We start from the raw sequence: 16,448 nt of genomic DNA, 5'->3' as shown, positions 1-16,448 counted from the left end.
CATAGTCTGAAAAGGATATGCCTTCAAAGAATCATCTGGGGCCAGCAGGTGGCATGCTGGTTAGGGCACTGGATCCCAGATGGCCAATTTGGCAATTTGAGTTCCAGACCTGGTAGACTGAAAAACATGCTGGATGCTGCATATACATGCCCCAAATCCTGAGAGGGATTAGGATGTGGCCATGCCCCCTGGATAAGACAGCCTCTGCATTTGATGGTAAGAGGGAGTTCCCTTCCAATAACTCATTTTCTTAAGAAAGTAGGAAGCTAGGTTATCAACTGTGAGTAAGGTGTTACATATTTCAAAAGACAGGACAAGATATGAAATGGCCACCTTTGAAGAACTGATGTTTACACTGAGTGACGCATTGTAACTTTTTCTATTGCAGGAAAGGGTGAAGAGTTGGGTTTTGACCAGAGTTATCAGTGTTAGTTAAAATGTTACTAAAAGAAGACATTTTTTTCAATCGTTTTCTTCCTGTCCTAGCCAAACATAGTGTTTTCATTTACAATTTGCTCTTTGGGCCAGACATTAGCACAGAGGTAAAACGCCATGCTCTGCAAGGCTCTCCCACATGGGAAAGTTCTCTATAGACATCTGTAGACCTCCCTGTGTGCACCAGGTATGCACCTGCCCATGACCTGGGCTGGCTGAAGGCTGGAGGTGGATCACAATGCCAAGATCCTGTCAGGGATGCTGTCTGTCCCACTCTCTATCTCAGTTGTGGAATAAATAAACAATACAAGAATCTCTTGTTTGAAGGATGACCTTAGAAAGCTACTTCACTATTCTTTAAAAATTTAAATATTCTTTGCATGATCCCTTGCATGTTTCTCCATCAGCAGTGAACATAAAAAAAGAAAGAAAGAAAGAAAGAAAAGAAAAGAAGAGAAAAGAAACTATTGCAGTACCTTAGAATAATATCTTGCTGTAATGCTGGCAAAACCAGATCAACACTGTTTTTTGTTTTGTTTTGCCATGGGACACATGCACTCACGGGAGAGAGAGAGAGAGAGAGAGAGAGAGAGAGAGAGAAGGATAGCAAGAAATGACCCCCTGGGATGATTTATAGCTTGATGGCCATGCTGTAATTCCCTCTCCTCTATTCTCCTGGGATTTTAGGCATGCACACACATGCACCCAGAGTGATTTTCAAGGCTCCAGGTCTAGGACTCGGCCATGTAGGAGTTCAGTGCCTTAACCATTGCGCTACCTGCTGCTCCCTCAACACTGTCTTCTGTGGTCACTGTGGTCTGTGTGTGATGAGCTCTGAAGATTTTATCCCATATGCTCTACTCTAAAAATCTCTATTTGAGAAGGACACATTTATCCTCTATGGATGTATACACATTCACAACATTTAACTCACACACATGCATATGGGTATATATATTCATGTCTGTAGGTATATATGCAGTCTATATGCAGAAGGTCTATTATTAACTGCAGGTAGCTTATCTTTCCTTTCTCTTTATAATAGAATTTAAATTCAACAAGATTCAGCAAGAAAATCCATGTTTACAAAAGTTTAATGTTAATTTTTAAAAAAGGTAGAAAAAGTTTCACAAGGTCCTTAAGAGAATTAACAGCTCTTAACATCTGAAAAGAGTTAAGCATCCTGGAAGGCATCCTCCAACTGCCCAGGTAACCTGTGAGTCCTGTTAAGAGACCAAGGATGCTTCCTAGAGACAAACCCCAGAGCTGTATGCGAACCCTTAAGAACATTTTTTTTAAATTAACCTGTAAAAAAGAGTCAAGGAGACCAGCAGAGAGTGTAATGGTTTCATTGCTGGACTCCCATGTAGTCAACCTCGGTTCGAGTCCCAGACCCGGCATCTTGAAACACACTCAGTGTGTGTGTACGTGTGCCCAAAATTAGGAGAGAATGGAGGAAGGGATAGCAGAATGATCACCCCCCCTCCCGGGGCTGATTTCTCACTCTCTCTCTCTCTCTCTCTCTCTCTCTCTCTCTGTCTCTCCAGTGAGCGTACATGCCCTATAGCAAAAATTTCTCTAAAAAAAAAGGTCAAGGAGTTTTCCCACAGAGCAACATCTGTCTATACAAACCAAGGGTAACATTGCTAACAACCGAATTTCACTGTTCTAGTTTCTTAATCAGCAAGCATCTTTCTGTCCAACCCAGAGGCAAAACACAAGGAGACTGAGTAAGTTTTGCAGAGTTGTCTTGAAAGCTTTAAAGAAATTGTTCTATAATAAATCATCATTATATAACACCCATTATATTTTTAAAATAAGTTACACATCCTAATGACACTATGCTTCTTAAAATAAAGAAGTCTGTTTTAGCTATATTATTCATAAAATGATCCCTTTCACGCTAGTTCCTCTTTTCCATTGTGCATAATTTTGCTTTACCTTTCCAGTATGCACATATTATTAATACTTTCTCGAGACCATCTTTATCTTTTAATATTACTCCTTTCACTTTTAATCGTGTACAGCTACATGCTCATTCTATCCACTAGTCTTCTTAAAAAACACATTACTTGGTCCATAAGTGTCAATAATGACCCTCATTACAGGGACAATGGTGACAGGAGAGGGACAGAAGAGTGGATGCCCTGTCCATCATGGCTGTTCTAAAGCTTTTCATGGTGACACATACCCAGAGAGATACGTACTTGTTGGCAAACAACTTATAATTTCACCTCTCCCACAGTTTAAGTTAATTTATTTCTTCTACGAGACAGAGACAGAGAGAGAAAGAGATGGACAGCTATATAGAGACAGCACCCACACGAGATCTTGATGCCACAATCCACTCCCAGCTTCAGCCAGCTCTGGATCGTGGGCACATGTGTGCCTGGTGTGATCAGGGAGATCTCCATTTGGGAGCCCCAAACTTGCCCACATGGATCAACCTTGAAAAGCACCATATTTTACTGCTGTGCCACCACCTGGCCCCCTCTCACAACTTTTATAGGTTATTGTGTCTCCCCAATAGACACGCTGAAGTCCTAACCTCTGGCACCCGTGAATGACATAATCCAGTCAAGATGCAGTCACACCAAAGCAGGGGGGGTCTTTAATTCAATATAACTGGTGTCCTCATATGAAGAGGCAAGAGAGACAAAACAGCGAGGAAGAGAACACCACGAAGACACGCACAAGGGGAGAACAGCACAGGATGACGGTGGCAGAGACTGACGTGTTGCAGGTTCAAACCAAGGAACGCTAAGGACTGCCAGCCACCACCAGAAATGAAGGAGCAAGAAAGAATTCTCCTCTGCGGTTTTCAGAGGGAGCATGGCCCTGCCAACACTAATTTCACACTTCCAGCCTTCAGAACTGTGAGATAATAAATTCCTGTTGTTTATGACACCGGTTGGAGCTATTTTGTTACGGTGGACACAGAAACTGATATCGATTGTGTGTGTGTGTGTGTGTGTTTGTGTGTGTGTATTGTGTGAGAGACACAGAGAAACAGAGACACTGAATGGAATACCAATGGCAAAGATGATGAGGTATCACTCCCATCATTACATAAACAAAACTCTGTCTTACTAACAGACTCATTCTATAGATCTCTTTCTCCTGCCAACTGTAAAGAAGCAAGTTTCTATGAGTTCTACAGCCATAGGGAACTGCAAGGAACTAAACTCAAACACACAAGCTGGGAAGTAGCTCCCTCTCTGGCCAAGCCTCCAGGGGAGATGACAACCTGGCCGACATCTAAACTGCAGCCTTGCAAGACCCTAAGCAGAAGATCCAGCTAAGTTGTGCTTTCATCACCTGTGAGATCGGAAGGCATGCTGTTTTAAGCTGCTAAGTTCCTAGCACAGAAAACTGGTACACTTGAACAGGAGCACAACAGACTGGCTCCACTTTCTCACTGTGCCTGACTCTTCCGCACGTGCTTCCAGGGAATCTGCTGTCTTTCCCATTGGGGAGTCTCTTGCACTTGCAAGACTTGGTGTGGACACATGGCTTTCTTTTATCAGACACTTTTCTGCAATCCCATCCTTATCTCCTTGGGTATCTAGTGCCTACCTCCTGGCTCTTACTGCTGGGGTTTCCCTGTTCCTCAAGGGACCTTACTGTCCAGGACCTAGGTCAACTGCATGCTGGCAGCCTCCTCCAGGAGGCCTACATCTGGTTACCAGTTACATCTGTTTATTCGTAAATCTTCAAGTATCCCTTGATCCCACCAGCTCCAGGCGTGGAGGCAGGTCCCCACAGGGTGGCACTCTCAGCCCATCCTCTGCTTTAGATTTCTTGTGAAGCAATCCAAGGCCTATGTGCAGGGTCCCTCCACTGGCAGGATACCACACCAAGCTCACGGAGTGGGCCGTGGAAGCCTACTGTCTTAATTTGAGGTAAAGGAATGGGGCAGTAACAGGCATTGCAGGCAACAGTGCACTCCAGAGAAGCTCTTTACCAATCTCCTCCACATTCTGTAAACTTCTTTATCCTTAATGTGGTTCTAGGGCCAAAGACTCATGGAATTGATCATTGAGCACTTCCTTTATAAATTCTGTGCATAAGGATCTGTCTCACAACCACTCTGGCTGTGATATCTATTGTATTGGCAATTTCATCAGAATGGAAGAAGAAAGTACTTTTTTTTTTTTTACCAGAGGCCACATATGCTAGACAGGGACACACACACACACAGAGAGAGAGAGAGAGAGAGAGGGCAATCTAATTGTGGCATGGTCATGCCACAATCCCTTCTCCTCTATTTCTCCATCCTGTTGGGATTTGGGGCATGCACACTCATGTACCGGGCATGTTTTTCAGGCCACCAGGGCCAGGATTCAAACCATGACCAGTCATGTAGCATCTGGTTCTCTTAACCACTGGGCTATGAGGCCAGTCCTAGAAAAATGCAATTTTTAACAACCTGTTAAATTCAGTATTCATGAGTTATAAAAAATTAGAATTTAATGCTGATGATACTAATTGCTCAAATTGTCAGGACTTTTAACCTTAATGAAAAAAAAAAGTAATGATTCAACATCCTCTAACACTTTATCTGTATACTGCAAGCAGAAATTTAGGAGACAGAAGTTAAGGAATCGAATCATACTGTATTATTCAAAAACTCTAATTATGGGTCTTCAGTATGAAAATGTCCTATCTGGGACCAGCAGTTAGCATAATGACTATGTCGTTGGACTCCCATGTAGTCAACCGCGGTGGCTTGGACTCACGTTAGGTGCATGTGCATCTGGGCCCAAGATCTCAGGAGGAAAATGGAGGAGAAATCTGGGACCAAGATCTCAGGAGGAAAATGGAGGAGAAGGGATTGTGGTGTGGCCATCCCCCCTAGGGAGTGATTTCTCACTTTCTGTCTCTCTGGGGAGCACACACGCCCTATAGCAAAAACCTCTCAAAAAAAAAAAAGCCCTATCTAAAATACAAAATGTTCATTCATTTATTGAACAAATACTGAGCATCTTCTAAATAACTGATTCTCTTACATGTAAACTTTTCTTTAAGTACATGTATAAGAAAAAAATGCACATCAAGATAGGGTTGGAAATGCTTATTACGCCAGAATTACCTGAGAAAGCATTGCTATAATATCTAGACAGGGTTTGCATGATGTCTTTTGAGTGCTGGGTCCACGGTGCTATCTTCCTGTAGGTTTTCACACGATGCACAAGTTGAGAGCCACCATACTGAAGGGACAGGGTATCGCCATGATCTTCATAGAGTTCCTCAAACAACCTAAGCAAAAGAAAAACTCACATTAAACAACATTGCCAAAATTGCTGTACAAGTTGTTAACTTTGCCACAGATTTCAAAGTCTCTAGGGAATCTTCTGAACTTTTCCTTTGAAGTAGATGCTGGAAGATGAGTGCTAATGCAAAATGTCTTACATTTCATAGTGATATTTCAATGAGCAGCACAGCTACCAACAACTCTAAAAGGAAGCAGAGGCACCAAAAACATAGCCCACCAAAGCCAGACCAAGCTGTTTGTAACCATATTACAATGCTCCTAACTGTCCATAGCCTGCCAGGTCACTTCGCCACCCACGACAATGGTCTGTTCTCTAAACTGACTTTGAAAAAGACTATCCTCTTGTAGTAGATATATTCTTATGTCTATGCCATAGTCCATTGGGGCTGCTAGGAAATATCATGAATGGAGTGTTTTATCAGGAATTCTACTTCTCAATCATTCTCGAGGCTGGAAAGTCCAAGATCTCTAGCAGATTCGGTGCGTCTTTCCTCATTCACAGACGGCACCTTCTCCCTATGTCCCCCCATGCTGGGAGGAGGTAGCTAGCCCTTAGTGATCTCTTTATAAAGGCACTAATACTAATCATGAGGATTCTACCCCTAGATCTATTTGCCTACCAAAGGCTGCACCTCCTCATACCACCACTTTGGAGGTTAGGATTTCAACATGTAAATTTGGGGGGAGACCCAAGCGTTCAGACCTTCACACACAGACAAACCATATTTTCTCCCAGAAATATGCATATGTTAGAAACTTGTGTTTCTTCAGGTGCCTGTTAAGTTTTTCAGTGCAGTAATATCCACAGACCTAGCCAGTTGTAAGTGATTACTTTCCTCAGTTGAGGCTTTATAATAAACTCAGTTGACCAATAACAGTCATCATTATATTTTCTAGAAGCAGTACTTTGTGCAATGTCACAAGTGCAATAGACAGTTGAAGAAACAGTAATCCTTAGTGAGAATCAATCTTTTTATTCATCTTGTATTTTTAGTTCAAAGTATATGAAGACACAGTACTTCATAAAAAGTGCCATCTGCATTTGTTTTTGTTGTTTTTCCAAGAAAGTCCACTAGTTTGTCTAAGCACTGTGAATTTATCTTAAAAACATAATGCTTATTTTTATTTATTTGTTCATTTTAAGAGAGATTTTTGCTATAGGGTATGTGCTGGAGACACAGAGAGATAGAAAGTGAGCAATCATTCCCGCCCCCTGAGGGGACAGCCATGCCACCATCCTTTCTCCATTCTCTTCTCGAGATTTTGGGCATACACTCACTCACTCCCAGCATGAGTTTCAAACTGCCAGGTCTGGTACTTGAACTATAGTCAGCCAGGTGGGAGTCCAGCCGCACAACTACCATGCCACCCGCTGGCCCCCACAATGCTTATTGATATTAACGAAGCAAAAATGAAAATAAAACTCATGGTAATCATATACAAGTTTTTCATCGAAATACTATGGAATTTAAATAATGTCCTCTAGCAAAATAATTTTTGAGAGACTAAAAGTAGAAACAAATTCATAAAAATTCTTATTAATCAGGTTTGCTTTCTGCCATTGGCGTTCATACAGCAGAAAATAAGGCTTACCTGACTGCATCTGTATCAAACTGTAGATTAGGTTTATCAATCAGTCCCAAGGAATACAGCTGATAAGCCAGAGCGCACTTTCCCACCATGAACTGGGCTGTGTTGGTGCGATCCAAGCAGTCCACGCAGTTCGTTCGCAGGATGCCTGTCTACAGAGAAAGACATGACGGTTGTCGATCATTAGTCAGTCACCAAAACTACTTCCATACTACTTTAGATTCATGTTCTTAAGAAGCAGGGGAAAACAAACAAACAAACAAACAAACAAAAAACAACAAAAAACAAGCTGTAGGCAAGTGTTTTTCCTGAACAAATATGAATTATTTTGGTTTATGTACAGTTGAGGCTCAAAATAATGAAGAACACCTTAAAATCATACAATGTTATAGCTACTGCTCACTTAATATTGCTGCAACATCATCATTAACTCTGGTGTGTTATTTAACTGACATCTTTAACAAGATAAAACGAAGTGCTAACATTTTCCACATGTGCCAATTTGGTTCAAGAGTCTAGGCGGCTAAGTGAGATGAGTTAGTTATGAAGCACTGTAGAGTAAAGTTGATGACAAGCGAATGCATACTTTGAAATAGCTAAAAGTATCGTTACAACACAAAGTAACGATAAATATTTGAGATGGTGGATTTGTTCACTGCCCTGGTTTGATGGCTACACACTGTACACACACATTGAAAAATCACACTATCTCATATATGTGTACAGCTATTACATGTCAATTAAAATTATAATAATGCTTTTAATATGGGCTTTTTTCTGACTTATTTCCTTTACTATACAAACCATAGGGTCAATGGTTGAAGCTATACCACTTTTAAATCATAGTTAACATATATAGATTATGTACTTGGCTTGTTTTCTAAAATCACCCTAATTTATTCTTTTCACATACCTATTTGCGCTTCTATTTCCAATAACAAAATTTAATATACAGCAAAAACCTATAGGCCATAATATTTCAGCTACGCCTCCTTCTGTAAGAGTTAAACACTAGCAGTAAGCCTTTTCTTTTCTGAAACGATGAATAATTCTGCACTAAATCAGATGTCTCTCTCTGTGCGTGCTTACAGAAGGTGCTATGCACTGTGGATAGATTCTACTCATGAGGAATACAATGTCATCTCTACCTGCAGGCGACCAGTGGGAATCACACAGCCTCCGAGTTCACTCCACCTATGTTTGAAAAACAAATGCTTTTTAAAAAATGCAGTGGCACAAGATATATTTATTTGGGGTATTAGCTGTTTGTTAAGAATACAGAATCAAACGAATCTGTAGGCATCTGAAAAATCAGCTCATTCTGTATACTCGTCCTCTTTCGGGTAAGAGAATTTGAGATGGAAGTTCTCAAGTATTCACCACACTGTCCTCAAAGCCAGAAAAGTGATACCTTAACCTCCCACACCCAGGCAAGTGCTTCACCCATGTTCACCTAAAATCTCCTTTGTTTTCATTTAAGCCTGTTTTCTGTATGGTCTCAACAGACACAAATAACCATTGTGAGGCATCTTTCTAATAAAATCTTACACGATTTAACCCTCTCCCCTCACCGTGAAAATTCTCTACCTCCTATGGCTTTCCTTTATGAAGCCATCATTGCTTTCCTTGGTTCTTTACACAGACTTCCTCTTAGGGACTGGTTATTTTCCCATATGCTAATAAATGCATGGGAAGGTGTTTTGTTGAGAAATGCCATACATGTTATTGATTTTTTATTTACACTTTTTAATTTCATTTTCTTTTATACATTCAATCACATTATTTGGCTTACAAAGCGAATATTTCAACAGGTGAACATTTCTCCCTACTCCAGTTGATAAAACTATAAAATATCTTCAACAGATAATACCGCATTTCTTTGTCCCATTAATGCTGTGTTTCTCTATTTTTCTTCTAAATGTCCTTCCTCAGACCCTACTCTTTTACACTCACTATATCTGGTATTTACATCCATTTACCGTGTTTCTATATCCTTATTGATATTTTAGTGAAGAAAAGAGTTAGCACCATAGGCTTCACTGCTGTCCTTAGAAAAGCCTACTTACGGGACCAGCAGTTAGCGTAATGGCTATATCACTGGACTCCCATGTAGTCTACCGCAGTTCAAGTCCCAGACCCAGTGGCTTAAACTCACGCCAGGCACATGTGCATACGTGCCCAAGATCCCGAGAGGCGAATGGAGGAGAAGGGATTGCAGCGTGGCCATCCCTCCTGGGGGGTGATTTCTCGCTTTCTGTCTCTGTCTCTGTCTCTCTCTGTCTTTCTGGCGAACCCATGTGCCCTATAACAAAAAAAAAAAAAAAAAAAAAAAAAAAAAAAAAAAAAAAAAAAAAAAGAAAAACCCACTTACAAGGTGGCCTTGGTTGGTGTCTGAGAACTTGGACTCTCACCACTCTCAGAACTGAGAAGAGTGGCTCACTGTGCCAAAACTGCTTGTAGAAATAGAATGGTTTTTGCTGAATGTCTTTCCGTGGGAGTCTGACATTTTGGTATGCACCGGGTAGAGGCTACCTATGTAACCAGCCTCCAGTAAAAACCCCCCAGTCTCTTCCAAGCTCCCCAGGTTAGCATGCTTCACACCTCTTGTCACAACTTGTTTCCAGGGGAATTAATTGTGTTCCATGTGACTCCCATGGGAGGAGACTCTGGAACTCCATCTGCAGTCAGTCTCCTCTAGACTTTGCCCTTGCACCTTTTCCTTGTATTAATTTCTCTTTGTTCCCTTTCACTTCAGTACATCAGAGCCAGAGTACAACCACACGCTGCGTCTCAGTTCTCCTAGGGGAGCAGGGGAGTAGCCTAGCAGAACCCTGTCTCAGCTGCCCTAAAAGTCAAACTGTAACAACTGCAAACAATGCAAACTATAACAAATGATTACTTCCACAGACATGTGCACCAACAGCTGGTTACTTTTTGTTTTTTATTTTTTTCTAGGGTAGTTAGTTATATTAATAGAAAATAAAATGCTAGAAATATAAAATATTGGCTCCTTAAAAGATAAATAAAGCATGAATTCTTGATCTGAAGAAGCTCACAAAGTAGTAATGAAGAAATATTGATCAGCAAATAAACTATTGGGTTGTCAGAAAAGTCATGACATTTTTGTTTTTCTATAAAAAAATGCATCATGACTTTTCTAACAACCCAATATAATATGATGGTAAGTACTATTTTGAAAATATTAGTATTCAACCTATAATAAAATTTCCCTGCTCCTATTTAATAGTGAAAAACAAACTCTCTTCAGAAAATTTCACTTTAGGGACAACAGATGGCTTGGAGGTGAAGGCACTGGACTTCCACATGGCTGACTATGGTTCGAGTCCCAGACCTGGAGGATTGAACATCACACTGGGCACATGTGCATGTATGCCCAAAATCCCAAGAGGAGAATGGAGGAGAAGGAATTGCAGTATTGCCATCCTCACAGGGGATGATTTCTCACTTTCCCACTCTCTCTCGCTCTCTCCAGCGTACATATGTGTTCTATGGCAAAAATCTTTAAATTTTTTAACTGCTTTCTTTTTACTGTTCTGAAATATTTTACATAATGTTTATTCCACAAAACAACAGATAAGATCCCATGGCTTCCATCTCAAGGTGCATAACTCCCAAAGGACTTCCCATGCAGATGGTGGACATTCCCTACTCATATGACCAGTTTCCCTCCTAAAGGACTAAATTCATCCCTCTTCCAAGTAGCACAAACTGCTCATCTTTAGACTCTTCCTATTCATAAGAGCAAAAATGTGGATATCTTTTCAGCTTTTAAATATTATACATACTTTTCATCTGGCCGCAAAATGCTACAGTAAGAATCAGGGCGGTTTACAAAGAAACCTGTTTTCTTCACCACGCTTTCTGCAATCACATTCAGTCGGTCAAGAACATTACACAGCTTGCTAAGGAGGGAAGGAAGAATGAGAAAAGTGAGAAGAATCCAAGTTTCCATACGTACTCATATCTAAAACAAAAAAAGTCAAAGTAATGATATTCAGGGATTTAACTTTAAAAATCTGGGACCAGCAGATGGCGTAATGATTACATTGCTGGACTCCTATGTAGTCAACCATGGTTTGAGTCTTGGGCCCAGTGGCTTAAAACTCACACTGAATGGGACCAGCAGTTGGCATGATGGCTATGTCACTGGACTCCCACGTAGTTGACCACAGTTCAAGTCCCAAACTCAGTGGCCTAAACTCACGCTGGCACGTGTGTGTGCATGCCCAAGATCCCAAGAGGAGAAGGGAGGAGAAGGGATTGTGGCATGGCCATCCCCCTGGGGTGGTGATTTCTCACTTTCTGTCTCTCTGTCTTTCTGGTGAGTTCACATGCCCTATAGCAAAAACATCTCTTAAAAAAAAAAATCTATTGGTTTGCACTTACTTAACAGGAATCTTATAACAGCTAATGACTAGAATATAATGTGTATTCAACAATATTTGATGCAAACAAGACACAAAAAATTTGTACTTTAATATCAAATATTGGCAATCCTAAATCCTGGCATAGCACATCCCTGTAAGAGCTTTTTCCAAAACTTTTCAACCCTCAATAATTGTCAGTTAAGTCAATATACATTTATAAACTGACTATGTAAAAAACACAATGTTAAGTCTGGTGGCATTGTGGTTAAGGTAGCTGGATCTCATATAGCCAACTATATGGTTCAAGCCCTGGACTTGGTGACTTGAAAAACCAGAGAGCATTTACCAAAGAGAGACAAAAAGAGACAGAGAGACAGAAAGAGAGGAAGAAAGCACCTCCCATGGAGCGTGGCCACACTACGGTCCCTCTCCTCCGTCTATCCATCCTGCTGGGAGTTGAGCACACCTAGACCCTTGCATGTTTTTTAAGTCATCCTGTCTGGGACTCAAACTGCAGGGCTGGCCATTTGGGATCTGGCTAACCCAACCACCAGGCCACAGAGCCAGCCCTAAAATTATATTTTAATTCCAGTTTTCTATAAATTCCTGAATGTCCCTCATCTCGCAACATTTTTAAAAATGAAACCTCTGAACCAGCCCTATAGCCCAGTGGTTAAGTGCCATGAATAGGAAGCTGGATCCAGGTAGTTCAAAAACCCAGCTCTAAGAGCTTAGAAAACATCCAGGGTATGTGTGTGGGGGCCCAAAATCCTGACGGGATAATAAGATGGAGAAACAGAGGGAAAAGGGCTTATGGCATGACCTCACCCCACTGAGAGAATCTTTCTCTCTGTCTCCCTCTTTCTCTCTGGCAAGTGCACATGCCCTTCAAAGGCAATAAAAAATAAAACTATAAAATAAACTTAGTGCTTGTAATAATGTATAGTAAATGAGTAAAAAGACAATGCAATGTTTAATAAAAGAATGTTTCTTAGCACAGAGGAGCTTTGGATCAGATCTTAAAAAATAAAAGAGAGATGGGAACGCATCCCAGGGAGGGCGAACAACAAGAACAAAGCCTAGGAATGCAATCTTGGCTGCTACACTTGGGGCAGATAATGAAGATGAGGTTTTCTGGAACAGTACATCCCCGGGAATAAACAAAAAGTTACATATTCTAGAACCAACCAGGTAATGAGGCTTTGACTCTACACTACAGAGTTTGGGTTCACTATAATAAAGTGACCACAGGCTCATCTATGAGTGACACAGTCTCACAGTACTGTCTGAGAGGTATTTAAACAAGGAGCTAGAGTGAAACTAACAAAAAGAAAGTGAAATGAACACCTTAAAGGAAAAGTAGTAGAGATGTTCTAAAATGACTAGACAACTTGAAACCGAATTTACAAACGGTATACATGGTAGGCGAAGGAAAGAGTTTGATCAATTCATTTAAGCACCCAAAACAGCCTGTCAGCAGGTTCATGAAATAGATAGAAAGACTTAACATTTATTTCACCATGGAAATCAGCTTCTGGCTTTTTGTCATTACAAGAAAAGGAAACCGTCACGACCACACAAACGAGAATCGTGTACCTTTTGGTGTACTTGGCCATATCCCAAGGAATGTACACGATAGTGTGCTCGGGAGGCAGAAACTGATTGAGGTAGGTCACAGCAGCGACAAGTTCTTCACTCAGAATTCTCTCATGCTTTCTTTTCTCTCGTTCCTTAATCAAAAATTAAACAGTTCAGTGTTAAAATTCCCTTAAATCAGAGGAACAGACTTGCAACATTTTCACTTTTCAGTTAAGGTAAAACAAAAAGCCCAAGTCTCAAATATAATAAAACAAAACCTTGCTACAAAAGTTAAAACAATAGAAATGCAAATAAGGACATACTTCATTGATCTAACATCAACAGGTAACGAGGTTCAAAGAACCAAGGAGATCAGGTTTATTCCTACTAACTTCCTGGCAGCTCTGAGAAGCCCAGCTCACCTTACACAGGCCTACACAGTCCACATCCCACTCTGGTGGAGGAGACACCCCTGTGACACCCCCACCACACCCCCAGAACTAGAAAAAAACTCCAACTTGAGCCAGGTGAGGACCAGACAGAAATCAACTGGGTTTAGATGGACAAGCCCCGAACTGGCAGGGTATAAAGTAGTTCCACCATCTCTTTACTGCCACAGACTCTGGTAATAACCGAAGAAAACTTCACATATATCAGTGAGTTTTATTTGCTTCACAAAAGTCCCTGTGAGATAACCAAACCAGGCCTTTTTCTCCTTTTACACTGGCTGAGTGAACCGAGGTTAAGAGGCATTCACCAGCTAAAGCTTCCCTCTGTGTCCTTGCCCACCACCTCTTCCTACAATAGGTTAGACACTGCCTCTCACCCCACAGGGGCTAGTGCTTTACTGTACCGCTCAGTTACAGGTGTTCGATGCTGGCTGCCACTTACTAGCTACACGGTCTCAGGAAAGGTTCCCAACTTCCCCTAACCCCTATATTCCATCTATAAAATGGGATATCTCATAGCATTAATATGTATTTTAAATGAGATAAAGCATGGTTAAGTTCTTATCTGAACAGCTGGTACATGGTTAAGTACTCAATAAAAATGAGCTATTTTTATTGTTATCCTGATCAGGCCTTCACTTAGCAACAAAGAAAAAACAATTAATTCTATAACGACACCAAAGTGGTATTAAGGCACTGTTGCTGGCATCAAAATAAGCCCGTGTTGTTTCCAATCAAGAAGATGACTTTGCAATTACCATGAATTTAATTAGATAAACACTGTGAAAACAAAAAACAGTATCTATTTTGCACAGCTGAACAAAACCAAATAGAAGAATTAGACAAGAATTGGTTTAAGAACAGTGTTAAATCAATTTAGGATAAAAGTATGTTTAGCTTACTTTAATATCTGAAGAAATTAAATTATACATCTGTATTTTTTTCTCAAAAATACTTCAAATGAATGAGGGTAACAAAAACTTTTTGAAATCCTCTAACAAATCTGATATTTATGTAATGGAGAGAACAGATAAGATTTGATCACCCTTTGATCATCTCTGTATAATGTGCTTTATGCATTCATTGTCTTTCTACAGTGGAATAGTGTTAATGGATTGTTCAATCAACCGTCTTACTACCACAGACCCTTTCAATAACAACAACAAAAAAAAAAACACCTTTCATGTATATAAGGGATTTTGCATATCATTTCAGTTCTTATCAGAGATACCTTCTCCTCCCACCCATCCCTACTGGCCATCCATGGCCCCCTGATTAAAACCCTTTGATGTGGAATTTTATGCTTGATCCTCAGGTTGACTTCTTACTGATTCCCAGTAGCATCACCGAAAGAATGAATTTTTGCAAAATGTCTTTCAATGAGTGCCTCAAACTTCCACAATGGGAAAGATTCATGACTTAGGGCAAAAGGGAAAAGAAATCAAGAAAAGCATTTCGCTTTAGTAACTTTGTTTGGTGATAGGAAAAAAAGAGAGAGAGAGAGAGAAAGTTAACATGGCTTAGAATCATTCTATAAAAATATGCATTCTTTGACCCTTTAAAAATCACAAATTAATTAAATTAGGTTTTCTTTCAAGTGAATAAAATGAACATCTTCTTTTACCAAATAACCAATGACAAAAACAACAAAAAATTCTTTCTGCTCCACGAAACAGCAATTTAATCTCCAAATTATTCTCTAGGTAATTTTTAGTTACTGTGGGATTTTTATTACAATGGCACAATAAACAGGCATAATTTTTAAATCTATTGACTAGCTCTTAAGTATTCAAAAATAAATGTTCATCTGAGAAATCTGGAGAAAAATACTTTATAAGCATATGTATATGACAGTATTTTTTGGATGTGCATAATTAGTAGAGAATTATTTCAAGCATCACAGACTTGAATCTCCATTTAACTTTGGCTTTTCAACAGCACTATAAGGACTCTGTAAAATATGAACAAAATCCAGTAATTTAGGTTTAGGTTCATGTTCCATTTATGCACTGATTTTTTTTTTTTTTTTTTTTTTTTTTGGTTTTTCTCCCCTTATCCCTCCCCCCTATCAGAGATACCTTCTCCTCCCATCCATCCCTACTGGCCATCCATGGCCCCCTGATTAAAACCCTTTGATGTGGAATTTTACGCTTGATCCTCAGGTTGACTTCTTACTGATTCCCAGTAGCATCACCGAAAGAATGAATTTTTGCAAAATGTCTTTCAATGAGTGCCTCAAACTTCCACAATGGGAAAGATTCATGACTTAGGGCAAAAGGGAAAATAAATCAAGAAAAGCATTTCGCTTTAGTAACTTTGTTTGGTGATAGGAAAAAAAGAGAGAGAGAGAGAGAAAGTTAACATGGCTTAGAATCATTCTATAAAAATATGCATTCTTTGACCCTTTAAAAATCACAAATTAATTAAATTAGGTTTTCTTTCAAGTGAATAAAATGAACATCTTCTTTTACCAAATAACCAATGACAAAAACAACAAAAAATTCTTTCTGCTCCACGAAACAGCAATTTAATCTCCAAATTATTCTCTAGGTAATTTTTAGTTACTGTGGGATTTTTATTACAATGGCACAATAAACAGGCATAATTTTTAAATCTATTGACTAGCTCTTAAGTATTCAAAAATAAATGTTCATCTGAGAAATCTGGGGAAAAATACTTTATAAGCATATGTATATGACAGTATTTTTTGGATGTGCATAATTAGTAGAGAAT

The 16,448-nt window shown here is 39.8% G+C and overlaps 1 protein-coding gene across 2 annotated transcripts in view; it reads right to left on the bottom strand.

The window, feature by feature from the left end:
* Positions 1-16,448, bottom strand: part of FIG4 (FIG4 phosphoinositide 5-phosphatase) — a 126,678-nt gene that overhangs the window by 70,214 nt on the left and 40,016 nt on the right. For both annotated transcript variants that reach the window (XM_027775138.1, XM_027775139.1), the window contains exons 11-15: positions 13,285-13,418; positions 11,107-11,223; positions 8,449-8,494; positions 7,304-7,452; positions 5,528-5,694 (exon numbers count right to left, since the gene is read on the bottom strand). In XM_027775138.1, coding sequence (XP_027630939.1) covers positions 5,528-5,694; positions 7,304-7,452; positions 8,449-8,494; positions 11,107-11,223; positions 13,285-13,418 — 613 coding nt within the window. The remainder of the gene's footprint in view (positions 1-5,527; positions 5,695-7,303; positions 7,453-8,448; positions 8,495-11,106; positions 11,224-13,284; positions 13,419-16,448) is intronic.

Source organism: Tupaia chinensis, unplaced genomic scaffold (assembly GCF_000334495.1).
Source record: "Tupaia chinensis unplaced genomic scaffold, TupChi_1.0 Scaffold000527_1, whole genome shotgun sequence".
In the NCBI taxonomy this organism is placed as follows: Eukaryota; Metazoa; Chordata; class Mammalia; order Scandentia; family Tupaiidae; genus Tupaia; species Tupaia belangeri.
Note: the sequence above shows the minus strand (reverse complement) of the source record. Positions and strands in the feature narration are given on the sequence as shown.